The sequence below is a fragment of the Grus americana genome, chromosome Z (assembly GCF_028858705.1).
Source record: "Grus americana isolate bGruAme1 chromosome Z, bGruAme1.mat, whole genome shotgun sequence".
Lineage (NCBI taxonomy): Eukaryota > Metazoa > Chordata > Aves > Gruiformes > Gruidae > Grus > Grus americana.
Genome location: NC_072891.1, coordinates 39645751 through 39664010, shown reverse-complemented (window position 1 = coordinate 39664010; position 18260 = coordinate 39645751). Strand labels below are relative to the sequence as shown.

The 18260-nt window shown below is 38.0% G+C and overlaps 1 protein-coding gene across 1 annotated transcript in view; it reads left to right on the top strand.

Annotated features, from left to right (window-relative positions):
• Positions 1-18260, top strand: part of OSTF1 (osteoclast stimulating factor 1) — a 22576-nt gene extending 4316 nt beyond the window's left edge. The window contains exons 2-10 of the mRNA XM_054808934.1: positions 6880-6926; positions 7570-7620; positions 7704-7767; positions 10709-10762; positions 11198-11305; positions 11776-11825; positions 11941-12019; positions 12488-12586; positions 15407-18260. Of these exons, the coding sequence (XP_054664909.1) occupies positions 6880-6926; positions 7570-7620; positions 7704-7767; positions 10709-10762; positions 11198-11305; positions 11776-11825; positions 11941-12019; positions 12488-12586; positions 15407-15465 (611 nt within the window). The 3' untranslated portion in view covers positions 15466-18260. The remainder of the gene's footprint in view (positions 1-6879; positions 6927-7569; positions 7621-7703; positions 7768-10708; positions 10763-11197; positions 11306-11775; positions 11826-11940; positions 12020-12487; positions 12587-15406) is intronic.

Here is an 18260-nt window from a genome sequence, read left to right as displayed (position 1 = left end):
AGTAAAAAATAGGATTCTGAACATAATTATTTACTTTTAATCACAACCAAGTTAATTTCACCTTAATTTTAGGTAAAGTAGGAGCTGTGACAGCATTCACAGGAGCAGAAGACATACACTGAGTCACATGCCTAAGGTCTTAGCAATAGGCTTAAATTTGGCTTAGGTGGTGGTGGTTTGGGTTCCTTCTGTAGTCAAAGAAAGGTTTCTGTTAACTAGGGAGATGTGAGCATGTGACTGCGGGGAGTTACGCAGCAGTCATCAGCTCTAAAGGGAGGAAAACATCAGAGGAACAAGTAGACATCTCCAAGTCTGATTTCAACATGAGTTTTAAACTTTCATTTCTGACCCTAAACCCTCTTCCTACTGCAAGCTGCTGGGGTCACAAGATTCCTACCAGTGAAGGCATTCTGTGTATTCGCAGAAATAAAATTGGTAAGAAGTAGAAGATTTCAGCATCAAACTGTGCCAGTCAAAGTTCATTTGTGAAATTGTGTTCACATACATATTCTATGAGAATATTCTTAAGTCTGATTTTCTGTAAACAAATGCTGTTTGTTCCTTCCACTCCAGATACTGACTGGTGCAGTCCATGATTGTTCCTGTGACACCACAATTTGTCACCTACGCTGGCACCAGTCTACCCTTTGCATTTCTTTCAACATGTCTCTAAACAGATTCCTAGGGTTTTTCTTTTGTTTCATACACCCTTCCCCCTTCCTCCCCTCTGATTTGTATGCCCTATGTTCACTTCCCCTTTCTAAGAAGCACTACTTAGAAGTGGAAGGTAGTTCTCCAACCAGTGGAGACTCCACTTTTTTCTGTCTCATTTGTGGCAATCCTTAAATGCAGTGTTGTACTCTGTTGTGTCTCTGTGCAAGATCCTGTGAGCAAAATGCCAAAATACAAGCTGTACTCCTGTAAAACATATTTCCAATGTTTTTATTTCCGCTTGCAGGTCTGGGTGTAAAGCACCTTTTTCCAGTTCCTGAGAAGCCAGGAAAGTGTTTCAGTCTGGCCACAATGTCCTTCTAATAAAATTGCACGTCTTCTCAGAGACATGCAAATCATAACATGAACACCTCTTTGCTTAGTAAAGCAAACTTCAAGCATATCTCAAATTATTCTGATCTGCAGCTTACCTTTGATATTGCCACTTGACCAATGGATTGTGACTTCAAATTGCTGGTGTTGGCCAGGTTTTGTAATTCTTTTTCAGGTTCCTAGGCCAACATTGAGAAAACTAAACACACCATCCTTTTGTCAAGGGCGCTTTCTGTGAGGTCTGGCAAAAGGTGCGTCTCACTTCCTTCACAGAAATTCATCTGAACGTGTATCAAAATTCATACACCCAGTTATACATGTTCTGGGAGGAGACTCTAAAACCAGCGTAGGCCCTAGAACATGCAAACTGCCCTTTTTCTTCCCCACATCCCAAATCTTATGCATATTTTCTCTTTTTGGTCCATTTGTTATGAGTGGGGATTCAAATTAGTTGTTTTCAATCAAGTTGGTTCTAGAGAGTGTACCTGATTCTCAACTGCTTCTGTGCAGCCTTATGGGAGCAAGGAGGAGCATGGCTGATCACCGTTAGCGCAGGATTAGCTTGAACCCTCACAGGAGCTGATAGACTTGAAGTTTTCTAATTTATCAGTAGGTGACCATGGCCAATTCTGATTTTCCAGAGCAGAGAAATTATCCCTTTCTTTGTATTACAGGCACTGATAGTGCTTTGTGACACCCAGTAAGTCTGTTTATCTAAAATAACCGAATTATTCTGATTTCTATAATAGTCTAGAGCTGCTCACTCTAAATATAAGTAATGAAAAAAATGCTGCATCAGGATCAATATCTGATTTGTAGAACCTTGTTTGCATCAGTGAGATTTGATTGCGTTTGTCTGTGGCAGGCAAAGCAGGGTGTGAAATGCTAACAAAAGACTCATATCAGTCCACTGAGGCCAAGCTTTGGTATCTCCTGTGAACATTGGCTTACTGCCATGATTATTTTCTTACCTAAAATAAATGGCTCTTGCACAAAGTACTCTTTTTTTTTTTTTTTTTTTTTTGAGGAAGTAATATCAGTTCACAGCTAATGAAATTGCTTTCCCTCCCCTTTGCTGCTGGAAGTTCAGCCTAACTCAAATATTTAAATAAGTAATACCATGCAGGGATGGGTCCTTTTTTTTTTTTTTTTTTTTTTTTTTTCTTTTTTTCCTTTTGGTGGGTGAAGTCAAATAAGAGGAAAGCAGAGAATGCTTTGGTGGCAAGTTGAGTAAAAGGGGATTTTAATGCTAGTGTCTGTGGTATTGAGAAGCTGGGATAAAAGAACAGAAAGGAAGTGAGAAAAAAAAGCGCATCACTGAGAGAGAAACAGTAACTCCTTGTTATGAAAACAGCACTTCTTTGGAAACAATCTTCTGTTAATGATACTGCAATTAATTAAAAATAAACCTCAAAATTGCTAGGAGGAAACAAAAAGCTTCTAGTCTTTTGAGAAAATGGTCTTTTTTTATTGCTTTGTATTACAAAGCACAGCAGTGATCTTGTTTCAGTTCAGTACATATCAGAAGCTTCATTTTTAAGCTGTTACTGTTCAGCACCACAGTTTCTTCACTTCTGTGCATTTAGCTGGGAGAAGGTCTTACTAGAAATCTGTGTTGCCTGCTTCCTTTCCTGATAAAACCGGAAGTTTATTGGAGAACTTATCCAAAATAATTTGAAGGGCATGAGGTCAACCCAACCTGATAAAGGCATTTATTTTATGTTGCTGATTTGAGAGAATTGTTAATTTGACTCCTTTACCCTGTTGTATTGCTGGGGGAAAGTTTGGCAAATTGTGGTTTGGGGAGTTTGTATGCTAAGAATATTTGTATCTGTTTAGTGTGTGTAATAAGTTATCTTTTTTATTTGTCAGATAGTTGTTTTGCAGGTGTTTAATGCAAATTCCTTGAGAAGGGGAAAATACAGCCTTGTGGCTGAAGTATGGGATTGAAAAGAAAAGGCATTTAAATTTGTTACTGTGCTTAGAAAAATATTTATTGTGGGACATATGACTGCACTGTGCCTCCATTTCCTTTGTTTTTTAAAAGGGATACTCCCCTTGTTAGTCATGCTGAGAATAAAGTCATTAATGTTTGCCTGGTGTCTTGAAATCTTAAAAAAAGTATATGCATCTTCTGTATTCTAGTTATTTTGTCCTCTAGAAGTACATGGTGGGGAGGTGCAGTCAGTCAACTTTGGTAAGTTCAAATCAGTGCTAATGTATTAGTTCTCCATCCTACGTGAATCTTAAGACATGGTTTGTAGTGGAGAGATGGTAGTAGGGGGGACCACAGGAGGTCCTCAGGCACTTTCTAATATTTTGCTTATTCTGAAGGACACCCGCCAATGCAAGCGCTAAGTCTGTCTGCATGCCTAGGGACGGGCATTGCTAGGTAAAAGTACTTCAAGTGATTACAGGTACTGACGTGCCTTGTAAAATACAATTTGTCAGTATTTGCAGAAGAGGGATTCAAGTTTAATGTGCCCTTTGTGTCGTTACATTTTGTTATTTTAAATATTCAGGCTGATTTTTTGCATTAAAATACTTTTTGCACAAATAATTGCCATGCCAAGTGCTAAAGTTCTGTCGTTCTTAGCTCTTAAATGCAGCAACATAACCAGGCTTAATACCTGTTTATCAAGAAATGTTTAAAAGATTGGTGCCAGTAATCACTAGTGTTTAACTCCCATATAAGGTGCTATAAAATTAACTAGACCTGCAATTCTATAGATGCAAATCTATACTTTTATTTCATCACAGGAAAATGTTTTAGAATGTGTTGTGCTGTGTGTGACACCACAGCTTGAAATTTGGGGAAGTAACTCTCTGTTTCAGTTGTACAGAATTAAAAAAAAAAACCAACCAACCCACAAAAAACACAACCATGAATTGCCTGTTGTTTAAACAACATTTCAGCAATACTTTTGTCAGTATCAGTGTTTGCATTCTTCTTTTCCTCCCCTTAGGGTCTGATAGTTTTAGAAAACCTGTTGACATGGATGCAGTACATTATTACAGGAAACACATACAACACAAACAAATCTATATTTCTTGCTTTTCCCTGCCTTCTGCTGTCTTCTCATTTCCTCTTTTAATATTTCTTATTCTTCCCTTTTGTTGTCCATTTCCTCCTTTTACTTACATAAAACCTTGCAAATTGGTGGGTGATAGTTAAAGTCACCAGAGTCGTCAGTGTGCGGTTCTATGTTGCATTTTTCTGTCATCTATGTAAGAAAGCCAAGGAGAAGGGACAGTACTCTGTCACCCATCCTATTTTGTCATCTCTTGTTCTTTGGGGGGTTTTTTTGTTTGTTTTTGTTTGTTTGTTTGTTTTACTTCTCCCTAGCTGCAGACATTTCATTCTTAGATCTGAGACACATTACTATCTACTGCCCTTGTTCGTCATTTCCATATGACTAATGAACAGGACAGATGTTTCATCCTTTTTAGCTGTTGTCACAGTGCAGGTATTTAGTTTCTGAGGCAAAGGTCTGAGAAGTGTTGGACCTTTTATGTCTAGGAAATGGCTTCTGTGTGAGAGAGAGAACCAGTAAAGCCAGACTGAAATTCTGTGGTATTATTAAAAAATAAGATCTGAAAGGAACACGGGATACAGTTACAAACTGGAAGAAAAATCATATATACAATATCTACATGTATTTCACAATCTAGAAAGTTTACACGGATTAATTTATGGTTATTCTTTCACATACCCTTAGCCCCAAAGAAGCCTGAGACAGAGGATTACAAAAATGTTTTGCTTAGTAGTTATGCCTTGGTAGATACCACTTCATAAACAAGTGCTGTGACATGGCTTTTGCTAGGGAATATCCAGAGGTATTTGAAAACATCATTTAAGAGCCACCTCAAGACTGTAGGTTATGCTGCAGAATGGCAGCTTATACAGCTGAGTACCATCCTCCTTTCTCAAGCTTGTCAGCATATATACATTTAGACTGACATTTAGAAAGCCTTTACGTTAACTTTCTAAAATGATCACTATTGTGGGCAGGCTTTTAGATACTGAGGTAATGAAGATTACATCCAGCAAAAAAACAGGCAAAAAAAATTCCGACAATGGTGGTACTTTACAGAAAGGTAAAGCCTTATTCTTGATACATAAGGAAACCTACTCTCTCATTATTCAGTTCTCTCCATATAATATACTATACAAAATTTTGTGTATGTGCATTTCATTGCACAGTACTAACCTTTGGCAGCAAGTTCATCAGTTTCTCTGAGGATACCACGTAGCCTGGGCTAAGTGTGGTCTAAGTAATATGTTGTCCTGATGGACCAAATACTGCTTCAGTCACAAGTTAATCAATATAAACATGTAAAGTATAGTGTGAGAACCTGAAATATAGGTACATACTTAAGATATTTAAAAGTAAACAATACAGAACAGTCCGTGTAATACATTCCTCTATTGGCTTCAGTGGACTTCAGTTCAGCTAATGAAATTATGTGAGAAACACGTTTCTTCTCCAATACTCATCTTATACTTTCTGCTTGGTGCTTGTCGTGGTTTAACCCGGCCGGCAGCTAAAACAACCACAGCAGTTTGCTCGCTCCTCCCCCCACCCCTGAGTGGGATGGGGAGAGAATCGAAAAGGAAAAATAAAAAAGTAAGACTCATGGGCTGAGATAAAGACAGTTTAATAGGACAGAAAAGGAAGAAGATGATGATGATAATAATAATAGAATATACAAAACAGTGATGAACAGCACAATTGCTCACCACCCAAAGCTGATGCTCAGCTAGCTCCTGATCTGCCCTGCCTCCAAGCCAACCTCCATTATATACAGAGCATGACATCATGTGGTATGGAATATCCTTTTGGTCAGTTTGGGTCAGCTGCCCTGGCTGTGTCCCCTCCCAGCTTCTTGGGCACCCCCAGCCTTCTTGTTGGCAGGGCAGTATGAGAAGCTGAAAAGCCCTTGACTGCTGGGCAACAACTAAAACCATCAGTGTGTTATCAACATTATTCTCATCGTAAATCCAAAACACAGCACTATACCAGCCACTAGGAAGAAAATTAACTCTATCCTTGCCAAAACCAGGATGATGTTCTTGAAATGTACCTTTACTGAATTTTTAAAAAAATGTTTATAGGGATGTTTCTTTTGCAGTTTATGCAATTAAATTTGTAGTGCTCTGCATTAAGGTTGTCTTTTCTTGGCTTGGATGCTGCTGACAGTCTCTTCAAAACTGTTCAATTAAAGTAAATGTTGCCCACATAGTGGAATTGTAAATGCTATAGCTTACTTTAAGCATCTGAACAGAACACCGTGTCATTTGTACATTCCATAAATAGGACTTGGTGATCATTTATCATTTTTCTTAAATGCAATGATTTCTGTCCTACTGCATTATTTTCCTAGTTAGTAATGACTACAACTAAATATGAGAATATGTTGCAGACATTGGTCATTGTTTCATTTCTTTATTATTTCCTTAACTCCGTATCATTTGATAAATCTGATATTATTAATAAAAATGTGTATAACATGTATGAGAGCGTGTGTATGACTGAAACTACACTTAGCCTCAGAAATCGATGACTTTAGTTGACTTGCATGGTAAGCTATGTAGATCATGTTAGGTGTGCACAAGAGGCAGCTTACATTTAGCTGATCTGTTGGCCCATTTCCTTCAGAACATACTCTGCTGGGTTGAGTCTTTCCATCATGATTTTCATTGACAGAGGCATAATACAAATTCAGCAAGCAGCTTTAAGGATTAAGGAAGAAAATTTATTTGGATTTGAGGGCTGTATGTGTGAGCTGTGTTTAGAAGGCATGATACTGATACTATTTTTTTTTTTATTTTAGGGCAGGTTAAAGTGTTCAGGGCCCTGTATACATTTGAGCCCAGAACGGTAAGTACATCTAGATTTTAGGGTTTTGAGAAGCCTAATGTTAATCTTGTCTATAATATTTCTGCAGTGCTGCTAGGTTTGGCCTATTAGACTTACTATACTATTTTCAATGAAAAAGCCTATTGATGGATATCAGTTCTTAATGTGACTAAAACTGTGTGATTAATCATCACTCTCCTTTTTTAAGTACAGCTCTTTTAAAAAGCAGCATGCTTTCTTCTCTAGTATCAGTTACCTGTAATTTAAGATCAGCAATATACATGATTTTTTTTCCTTTTCTTTCAAAGGCAACAAAGATAATTGAGAACTAAGAGATTTGATGAACTAGGATCAACCAAAAAGGGGATGAAGTTAACAAACACAAGATATATTTCACTGTTTTTCTTGCACACTGCTCTGATGGACAGGCTGCAGTCTTTTCCTCAGTTGTCAGGACAGTTACAAATCCAAAAAGTTAGCTGTAGGCCAGTCAAACTACAGTATGAAAGACTGTGAGGCTGTTGTCTAGTTGCTAGAGAATTTGAGTTACTGTTGTTTTGGAAGAAGAGCTGAATGTGCTCTGCATTATCCAGGTATTTGTTTTACTTAAATACACACATTCAGATTTTTGTTTACTCTTCCTTTTTTAATTTTTTTTTTAAAGCCAGATGAACTGTACTTTGAAGAAGGAGATATCATTTACATCTCAGACATGGTAAGTCTAAGACATCCCATACAGACTGAATACTTCTGAGATGCAGCATATCCCTTCTAAAATTTTTTCCCTTTTCTCTGCAGAGTGATACAAATTGGTGGAAAGGAACTTGCAAAGGGAGAACTGGACTAATTCCAAGCAACTATGGTAATGTCTAGAATATTTTCATTTGGTAAGATCATTCACAATCAAAGGAAATCATTAAAGATAAATAACTGATACACTTATTTTAAAAAACTGATCACAGTATTGGCATTTAACAGTGCTCTACCAGCGTATTTCGGAATACATCTGCAATATCAGTTACCACCTAGAGACAGCCAAGAGTCTGCCAAGTGTTCGTGTTTCTGGTTGTGCAGGTAGCAACAACAGATGTTCTCAGTTTTAAGGGGAAGAACACTTGAATCTAAAGGATGGTTTTACAGATGGCACATGAAACTGATAGGCTTGTATTCTTGATTCCTCAGTGAAAGTATTGCAGTTTTTAAGGCCTTTTCATTAGCAGTGTCTTGGCTATATTCCTTGTCTGTACTTGACCTTTTTTTTAAGGAGACCTAAGGATGGACAGCTGCACCCTTTAGTAGCTTTGAGACCAAGAAGTCCACAGCGTGCAGTGGCTTCTTAGAGATAGATAATCAATACTGGAATTCTTAAGTAAATCTGCATATGGACAGGAAGCTAAAGCAGATTGTGAGCAATTCTGTAGACCTTCACTGATTCCTTCCCCTGGCCCCCAACAAAGAAATAGGGCTGTTTTGTTTGCTTTTCAATTAATATATTCAGCCACAGAAAACATTGCTTTCTTGGGGATCGCACCATATTAAATATCTCGTACCTGTTTGGACTGAATAGAAATTGCTTTTTCAGATTCAACTAAAATCACTTTGAAAAGCCATGAGTACAGACAGCACAGCACAATTCTTCCAAGTCCTCCCAGGAAATGTAGGCAGAGTAGCAGTGTCACATGACAGGTTGCATCAAAACTGCTAATACGTTAGTAACTGTGATTGCTTCATGTTGTCCCTTCTTCACTAGGAGACATGGCAGCAGTGCTATGATTCCCTGCCCTGACTTGTAGTTAGTAGAACTGCATGAATAGAAGCCTGTGGTGCAGTTATTGAGACCATGGCATCAAATTTCACTTTAGTTTGTGACTTCCAGACTGATTCTATTCTTGCCATCTGCCAGAGATGGTCACTGTTATATACAAGAAAATAGTTTACACATGCTTACCAAACTTAAATTTCTTTCGAACGTTGAACTGTGTTATAATTTAAAACAAACAACTTACTAATTCAGTTTGTGTCCACATTGAGATCATTTGGGAAAGTTGCTTCCAGAGTGCTTTATTGAAAAGTTATCTCAGCAACAGTTTAACCACTATTTTAGGGCGGGGGGGGAGGTGGGGACATGGGGTGGTGGTATCTCTGCACATTTGCAAAAACGTCATGTGTAAGCGGAACATAAGCCTCTGCAGACTCTGAGAACGAAGAGTACCAGGAGCGTGTCTTCTGCTTTAGACAAACTGTGCAAAATCCCCAAAGGCCTGCTTCCACTGGTTGCCACCATTAGGACTGCCTAGGTTCAGTCTGAACCATTGAAACACTGTGATCTCCTGCTCTTCCGCAGCATTTATCTAAAGGTGGAGGTGGACCTGAAACTGCTGAGTCTCTGGTGGGGTCTTGTGCTCCATCTGCTGGGCTTGAAGGAACACATTTGAAAAAAACTGAGTGGAAAAGCTGATGGAGACAGAATCGGTGTAATCTGCATTAAAAATACTTACTACTGAACTTCTGACAAGAATTTCCTAAAGACAAAGTTAGTTTTAGGCTTTTGAGACAGTGTTGTTAGTGTTAATGCTTTCTGCTCTGCACAAAAAGACTAGCATTTTCTCCGTGTGTAATGGCTGGCTGCTCTGGGACTGGCTTCTGCCACTCTGCTTTAGGATTCTGTTCACTATTTGCACAACTTTTTTTAAACAGAAATATCAGAATCTAGCATTTGCATTTTATTTTACTCACAGCAGGAGAGAGAAGCATGTTAGATCTTGCAGTTTACAAGTATTATGGGAGGAATACATACCAAAGTAAGAAAAGATCTGGATAGGCCACAACAGTCTTGAAACTTTTATTTCTGATAACTGGCATACATTATATTTGCCTGCATTGCATCTGATTACAGCAACAGTTTGATCTGAGAAACATGCTTTCATGTTCTCCCTGCCTCCTGTAACAAGCAATAGTGCAAGGGCTTAGAGAGCCTACTTATCTCAGATTGTCCACTGCCCTACTTGCCTGTACCCTTAGGAATCACAAGGTTTTCCACCTAGAGAAGAAGTTTACAAAAAAGAGTTTCCAGATCATTGTCCCACTTCCAACTGTTTCACAGTGCTGTTCAGGGTTGGGTTTTTTTTGGTGTGGTTTGGGTTTTTGGTTTGTTTTGTGTTTGGTTTTTTTTTTTCCATTGCAACAGCACAGTAACCAGGAACTGTTTGCTGCTCCTCTCTAGTAAAACCTAAAGCTTGTGAGATGAAGAGAAGGTCTACAGAAGCCTGAACTTCAATCTGTCCATCACTACCTTCGTTGTTTAAGCAGTTTTGATTTGCAGACCTCCTACAAGTTTTCCAGGGAAAATAAAAAATCTTCATAAAACAAATAGGAAGCCTACTGACAGTGGACTTTTTTAGTTATCCTTCACAGACCCCTTGGAAATAATTCACTCATAACTACAAATAGCAAGCTGTAGGTTGAAAGCCTAGGCGTATGCAAGTCCTCAGAAGCATCTGAGAGCTGTAGAAAGGGAAGTAGCAACCAAGATGAAATATTGCCAGATGCCTGGTGGCTTGCAACCACTGATCAATTTGGTGCTGTTGTTTGAAGTTTTTACAAGCTCTTTCTGAAATGCTTTCTCATACATAGCAAATTGAAGTGCATCTGATTAGTCCATCACTCACAAGTCCCCTTTCACATTAGAGTCAAATATGTATATTACTGGTTCTTCTGAAATAAATCAGTTTTATTTCCACACAAGTGTCAAATACCTCTTAAGTTTCAGAAGTAGTTAGCATTTACTCTCTGTTTCATTTCAGTGGCAGAGCAAGCTGAGTCTATTGATAACCCACTGCATGAAGCTGCCAAACGTGGTAAGTGTGATTTAGGGTTTAGTTGTGTAATACTAGAGGAGGATCTATTTGTTTTCTGCCAAAATAATAATATACTTAGAATGAAAGTGTCCTATCTGTTTTGGTTGTCTGGTATCTTGAACAAGTTATCTGGTAAGTTTTGCAGCTTTCAGAAGCTGAGCTGGTTTACAGCCCTGATAGAATTGCCACTCTGTGATTGTATACACAGAAAAAGAGTTTGGTACTATCTATTTAACTAGATAGGGATCTAAAGGTCTTCTGGGAGTGGAAGAAAAGATGTTTGGTATGACTTGGACTGATTGTTTTATGAATTATTAGCATTGCTGCTAATCACTTTTTTTCCTCATAAGTTCATAGGAGGACTGACGCCCTTCAGGAAGAGCTACATGCCTTTAATGGTTATGTTAACTTTTCAAAACGGAATTTGTCTTTCAGGTAACCTAAGCTGGTTGAGAGAGTGTTTGGATAATCGAGTTGGGGTCAATGGCTTAGACAAAGCTGGAAACACAGCTCTGTACTGGGCATGCCATGGAGGCCACAAAGGTATCAGAAAATTAATTTGAAATGACTGTTCTCTGGTTTTCTTAATGTGCTTGTTAGACTGATTGCTAAAACTGCAGTACTAAATAAGAAAGCCAGTATTTTTTAATGTCATTCTAGTTTTTTTAAAAAGAAAAGTTAAAGCTGGTAGGGAGGCTTAGCTCCATCAAATGCTGTGTGTTTTGTTGTTGCTGTTGAAGCAGGCTTTCTAATCAGCATCACTGTTAGAAACAGAGTGGGAAGAAGGACAGACAAAAAATAAGTGTTGTATTGTTTTGGGTATTTTATGCAGTAGCATTTCTTTGCGACCAATGGTTGTTTGCTCAATGCAGTCTGTCTGTTAGAGATTTTCACTAGCTGATTGGATTACTCTTTCATTGAATCTTAACCAAAGTTCATACTGTGAACACAAAAAGTATTTTGTTTCCACTAATTCTTTCTCTTTATTCCTCCCACCCCCTTGTTTTCTGCAGATATAGTGGATGTTCTGTTTACCCAGGCAAACCTAGAGTTAAACCAACAGGTAGGTTAAACTGACAGACCCTTAGAGCAGAGGTGTGTTGTTATTCATCCTTGGTACAAGCTGAAAGTTTTTTTGCTGTATTTTAATCCTGTTGCTTTTCCCTCTAACTCCACAGAACAAATTGGGAGACACAGCTTTGCATGCTGCTGCATGGAAAGGTTATGCAGATATTGTAGAGATGCTGCTGGCAAAGGGTAAAGATCTTCACCAAGGTTTCAACAATCTGTGTGGCAGACTAGATTCCTGAATGTTTATTAATCTGTATTTTTTGAACTGTTTTCGTATAACCCAGGTACAGTCCTTAGCCAGCTTACCTGCCTGACTTTATAAGCCTTGCAGAAAATTCTGGCAGCTGTTTGGAAAGTAGACACCTCACCTGCTCAAGACAAATCTCATGCTGCTTTGCAGACAAAATTAGGCACTTAACCCCAGAACAGCAATGACATCTGCTTCCTGGAAAGGGAGAGCAGCCAGCGACTTCCCTAGCCAACTGTAATTTATAGAAGAGCATTCATAGTTTTTAATCTGCTTCAGAGCAGTCCACAGATGAGATTCTCTTGTCCGTTACTGTTCTACCCATGCTATTGAAATTCATATCATAATACCATTGCTCAAGAAATAGTTGGGACAGTGATTCATGATGAAAATTTTCTGTTATAAAGGGGCAAGAATAGATCTGAAGAACAATGAGAAGAAACTGGCTTTAGACATGGCAACCAATGCAGCTTGTGCTTCCCTGCTTAAGAAGAAACAGAGTGCAGGTATTTCCTTTTTTAGAGGACACTTAATTTTTCAACCAAGTATCAGTATGTTGATAGCCATAAAAACCAGTTGAGAGCTACATGGGCTAAGAGCTGTGTTTGGAAGGGTTCACTTGAGAAGGGTTAGTTCAGTAGAGCTATGATAGAGACCTGTGGTTTATCACATTCAGTGTTGCTGACTCCACACAAAATGCCATCTTGTGTCAGAAAGAGGTAAAAGAGTTCAGAAGATGTGGAAATAGGGTGGGGAAGGAAGCAGAAAACAGGCCCTTCAGAGAGGAGAGAGAGAAAGAAAGGAAGAATCAAAACTGCTCTAAAAGCAGTATACACCAAAAGGGACAAGGTGTGAGAGTAAACTGATGTGGTATGTTCCCCCTTATGCATATCTGTTCCTCCAAATTAAGCCAAACAAACACCAACAGATGCTCCTCTTTTATTTTCTTATTGCTCTTTTTTTTTTAAATTTTTTTTTATTCCTATTTTTTATTCCTCTGAGTGACTGTAATAGAGAAAAAAAGAATGCTTTCAGGTATTCATGAAAGTAGTCTCACTGCCTCCCACTTGCGTTCATCTCTCCTAATAGCACAGTGTCCACGTACAAAAGAGTTAGAGATACAAGGCTATTTTAAAAAGCTGAACAAAGACTGAATTGTTGAGTATCACATAGTTAATGTCACCTGTAGCTTTCAGGAGCCTGAAGTTAGGGTGGAAACCCTAGGTGAATTATATATGAAATGAGAAATTACTTGAAAACACAGGCAGAGTTACAGCTTGTATCAGTGGTGTATGCAGTCTAGCAACTGTCTTGTCGCCGGGCTAGCGAGAACAGAGGGAATGCTAGCCTGTGAGTGGTTAGCAGTTATGAACATTAAATGGTGGAATAGCTGACTGCAGCTTTAGAACGCCAAGTAGATCGATGGCAGAAAAAATACTGTCCAGCTTTTTGATAGAGGTAATATCAGGATTTCCCAGAAAACCTTGACATTATTTCCACTAGTTTTGACTTTGAAGAAAGCAGTTGTAACAAAGGGCAGAATTTCTTCTGTTTCCATGCTTTTTTTTTCTGTTGTAAGTTAATCCCTGTTAGAAGCACTTATTTCATCTTTGCCTGTCAGTTATAGGCACCTGGTACAGGAGTATTCTCTGTTCTAATGTCCCTAATAATTGTATTAATGTTTCATTTTCTGATACTGGGTAACTTCTACTTCTGGTGCATTTGCTTCACTCCCTCTAAATTAATAGTTTCATGGCTGACTGATTCACTTCATCTATCACCAGTCTCTGGTACTCTTCGCACACTATCCTTTCTTGTTTGCCTTGATAGAAGAGCTGATGTTCTCAGTCTAACTTCAATTTCAATATTAGCTTCCTTGTTTGTTTTTTGTGTCTTAATTTGGCCTTTTATAATCTCTGTGGCACCAGTGATGTGTATACTTTTCTTGTATTTTGTATTTTCTTGGTTATTTTTATTCATTTCTTCTGTATCTATCGATTCTACATTTCAGTATTTCCAATGTCTGTGAGCGAAACAATTACTCTTTTTCAGAGATTCAGTCCTATATCAATAGTCTTCCTGTCCCCAGTTTCAAATCTGTTCCTATTTAGATATGACTTCTATCATAGTCTGTCTATAAAAGCTTACTTTGCCTCCACTTAAATATTCAGGTTTGTGTTTTAGTTGTATACACACACATTCAAATGTCATGATTGCTGAAGTATATTCTAAGAAATGAAAGTTATTAAAATCCTGTCATAGAAGTGCAAAAAGATTGTGTCATTTGTGCTCCTGAAAGAGGGAACAATTGTTACACAGAAAAAATGGGATTTGTCCTTTCTTGAAGTATGGCCCCTTGAGCACAGGGCTCTACATTTTTTAAAATTTTTCTTTCCTTTCTTCCTTTGCTGCTTCTCCTATTCAAAAAGGAAAAAAAATATATTTTTTTTCTCTTAGATTTCTTTTATTAAAACAGTTGAGCAGGTCAGTTTTAAATTTACTCATTTTTCTTCTTCCAGAAGTCTAGGATAATATGGTTATCACTTCTGTGAATTACGTGAGTCTTGTTATGACTGCACCTGATATTTTTAATGCTTTGTTTTAATATGTTATTGCAAAGCTATGACTGACTTGGATCTAGTGGTTCCTGGCTCTCAGTAGTACAATACATACTTTATATATAATCCATATTCCTATTCCCATATATTTGAAAATCTGTAGGCAAATAATAAACTGTCACAAAAAGCCCATGTTATTTATCTTTGTACAGTCCCAAAGATAGATGTAGTTCTCCAGGCACTGCTGCACATCTGGTGAATATACTTTAATGGTCCTGTTTTCTGCTTACTATCCTTCAAAAGCAAAAGCTTATAAGTAGATATAAGAAATATTTATTCAGGAAAAAAACTAGGTGAGAAATGAGGGAGGGGAGAGAATAGACGGAATGTGTTTGATTTTAAGCACAGAATGGCAGCCAGTTAGGCACTCAGAATAAGACCTGCCAACTCACCCATCCTTTCCTTTGCGACTTAGAAATAATATATACAGAAAATAGAATTAAAGAGTTCCAGCTCTGCTGTACAGATTCCAAGGAGCCAGAAGATGGCTCTTAAAGGCCACGAACAAAATAAATCTTGTATGTAGGAGATGCGATTACTGGCTTAGCCCTGCCTTTGAGATCCAGATCTATAGCCCCATCCACGTAGCCCTAACATCTCTAAATGATAGAGGAATCAGTTTTCTCAGATGCTGGTTTGCGAACATTGCAGATGTGAGGCTTTTTCTGATTTTATCCTGGATTTTGAGAAAATTTTGTTTCTTTTCAGGTACAGTCCGAACATTAAGTAATGCAGAGGAATACCTCGACGATGAAGACTCCGATTAGCTTTTTTCATTCAGCCTAAAGAACTATACCTTGCATTGCCTATGTCATTCCCAAAACATATCTTTCCAACTGTAAAAATATCTTACTTAGAGTATTGCAGTCTTCCAATATAGCATATAAATGAGAGGGTGAAATCATGCTTTCCAAAGGAATAATCTTCACGTGTGCCAGAAGATGCCACATTTTAAATCAGAGTTCCTTTGGAATTATCTCATAGAGGAAGTGTGGCATACCCTTATTGTTCAGTGGGTGGGCAAAGGACCATCTTCTAGACTCAAAGATTTCATCTCAGGCCTTTCTAGCAAGTGCCTTGCGTCTCTGGAATACACTCCTTAAACTGAAAGGTCCCTCTGGGACAGCAGGACACCATTGCTAATATTTCCCAAAATCTCCCTGGATATAGGTTCCTTTGTGCAGATAGGATAATACTGGCAGAGTCAGTACTGGCTGACAGGCATGAATGGAGATGCTGCTATAGAGAGTACCATCTTTTGCTTACATGGAGCCAGCAAGACAAGGTTTGGGGTTTTTTCTTCTTAAATAATAATTCCCTCCCTCCATTCCTTCCTGTACCCCTCTAAGGGGTAGAATGACATGGGACAGTCTGCCCTTGGATGCTTTGTCTTCTCTATTGCTATGGGCCCAATCCCTGAAATGTAAACTCAGGTGAAATGCTTGCTTAAGTCAGTTTTGCTTGAGAAATACACTTAATTTTGGACTAGTGACTTGATTATTTTGCTTTTTGAAGTGCATTCTGCTGAAACTATATGTAGTGAAAGGAAGACAGAATATTTTTCTATTTATCCTGCCTAAATTTTTTTTACTGATCTTTTGCTTTTATTTTTTAAAAGTGTTCTTATATTTTGTCCTAAATTACCTCAAAGCTTAAGTGTGTTTGAAGGAATGAGGGAAGATGTATATTGAATATACTACAGGTATCTTTAGAAGAGATATCTGAAGCTGAATAAACATTTTAAAAATGTACTGCTTCTTCCTGTGAATTAAAGAAAACTTAAAAATAAATCAAGCCACCTTCAAGCTTCCCTGCAGAGTTAAAAATTAAGTACTTCCTTCAGATTGCTCAAATAGCTGCAGCCAAATATTATACCCTACTAAGGGATACTTCCTTACTGTGATGGTAAGCAAATGTTACGAGTATTTGAGATACAATCTCATTTTCAATTTTTGTTGCTAACTTCTCTGTTAGCAACTTTGACAGATTCAGTCCAACACAGTAGTCTGTGATACTTAAAAAAAAAAAAAAAGACCAAAAAAAAAAAAAGACAAAAAAAAAGCTCCTGTGAAAGACTGGGGATAAATGAAAAGCTCTTGTGAAAGATTGGGGATAAATGAAAAGCTCTTATGAAAGGGGATAAATGAAAATCACACTAAGTATTTTAGAGATTAAAGTCTAGAGCACTCTAACATCCCACTTTTAAAAATACATTGAACCAGATTTTTGTATTTTTATTATCCTGGAAAGAGCTAGATAGAGGTAAAGCTTATTAAATGAGCACTTAACAAAAAAGGCAGCATTTGATTGACCGGAACTGTGTAAGATGGAGGCATCGCACAAATAGTCATCTGCAGATGCAATTCTAAACTGTTTAAGTGTTAAAACCATAGAACAAATGTTTTAGCCCTGTGAAATACTGTGGTCAACTGAATAGCGATGTTTTATTTTGTGTGAACTTGGAGATCCTAGAGGGGAAGAAATAAAAACCAAAGCCACCAAGTTTTCATCTCTAGCTTTCATTAGAACAATTGTTGAACACGACTCATAATAGACACTGTCCTGCTTTACTTTTTATCAGCCAGCTATTTTTACTAGCTCAGACTTTTACCACAGTCAAGCCACATTTTATGCTGCATGCTGTTGATTAACATAGATGCAATTTCACAGTGCAAGCAAAAAAGGACCTGTAATAACAGGCTAGAGAAACAAGAAGGTTCATGATCTGTTACGTGAGTCTTTTTCCTGCATAAATGAAGCTCACGAGGTTAAAATTCTTCAGTGTTGCAGGACGTGGAGGGAATGACACTTCCCGTCACCGTTTTCTCTATCAAGCTTTGGAGGCAGAGTTTGTGTTCATAAAGAACTCTTTACGTGATGTCTTCTGCTGCCCTGAGTTCAACAGACCTCAAGTTAAATGCAGCATTTGATTTAAAAATGTAATGTTACGCTCATATATGTGGAATTAGCTGCTGCCGGAAGACCCTGTGTTCTTCTGCAGACAGATCTATGCGCTGCAAGGGAAGACTGGTGACAGAAGCACAAGTTGAGCCTAAAGATTGCCTGTGAAGTCCTTATTGGAGTGTCCTGAAGGAGGCACATTTGCATCACAAGGCAGCTAGCTAGTGCTGTAACTTGTTTTTAGGACCACAATTACTGCTTGCTTTTTTTTTCCCCCCCACAACTTTGTTTCTCCTAATGCAACTGTCTACTCATCTTGTGAAATACAAATCACTGTGAAAACTTTCAGGCAATAAATTACTCTTGCCTAACTCTAGCAGTTAAGTTTTGATTTAAACAAAACAAAAAAAAAAAGCAAAAGTCTGATAGCTAGAAGGAATTACAGCTGGAGTCAGATGATACAGTATCTTATAGTTATGCAAACCTACTTGTTCCCCTTACTTTTCTCCAATGTATGTGTCACTGCAGGCTCTTGGATAAATTTAAGACTCTTTCCAAGGACAGCTGCATTCAGGTTTGTAATAATAAACCCATGTTTTTAAGAAGAGCAGCAAAATGAAAGTTGTCGAGGTCATGGTGTCTTAAATGCACATTGGAGGTA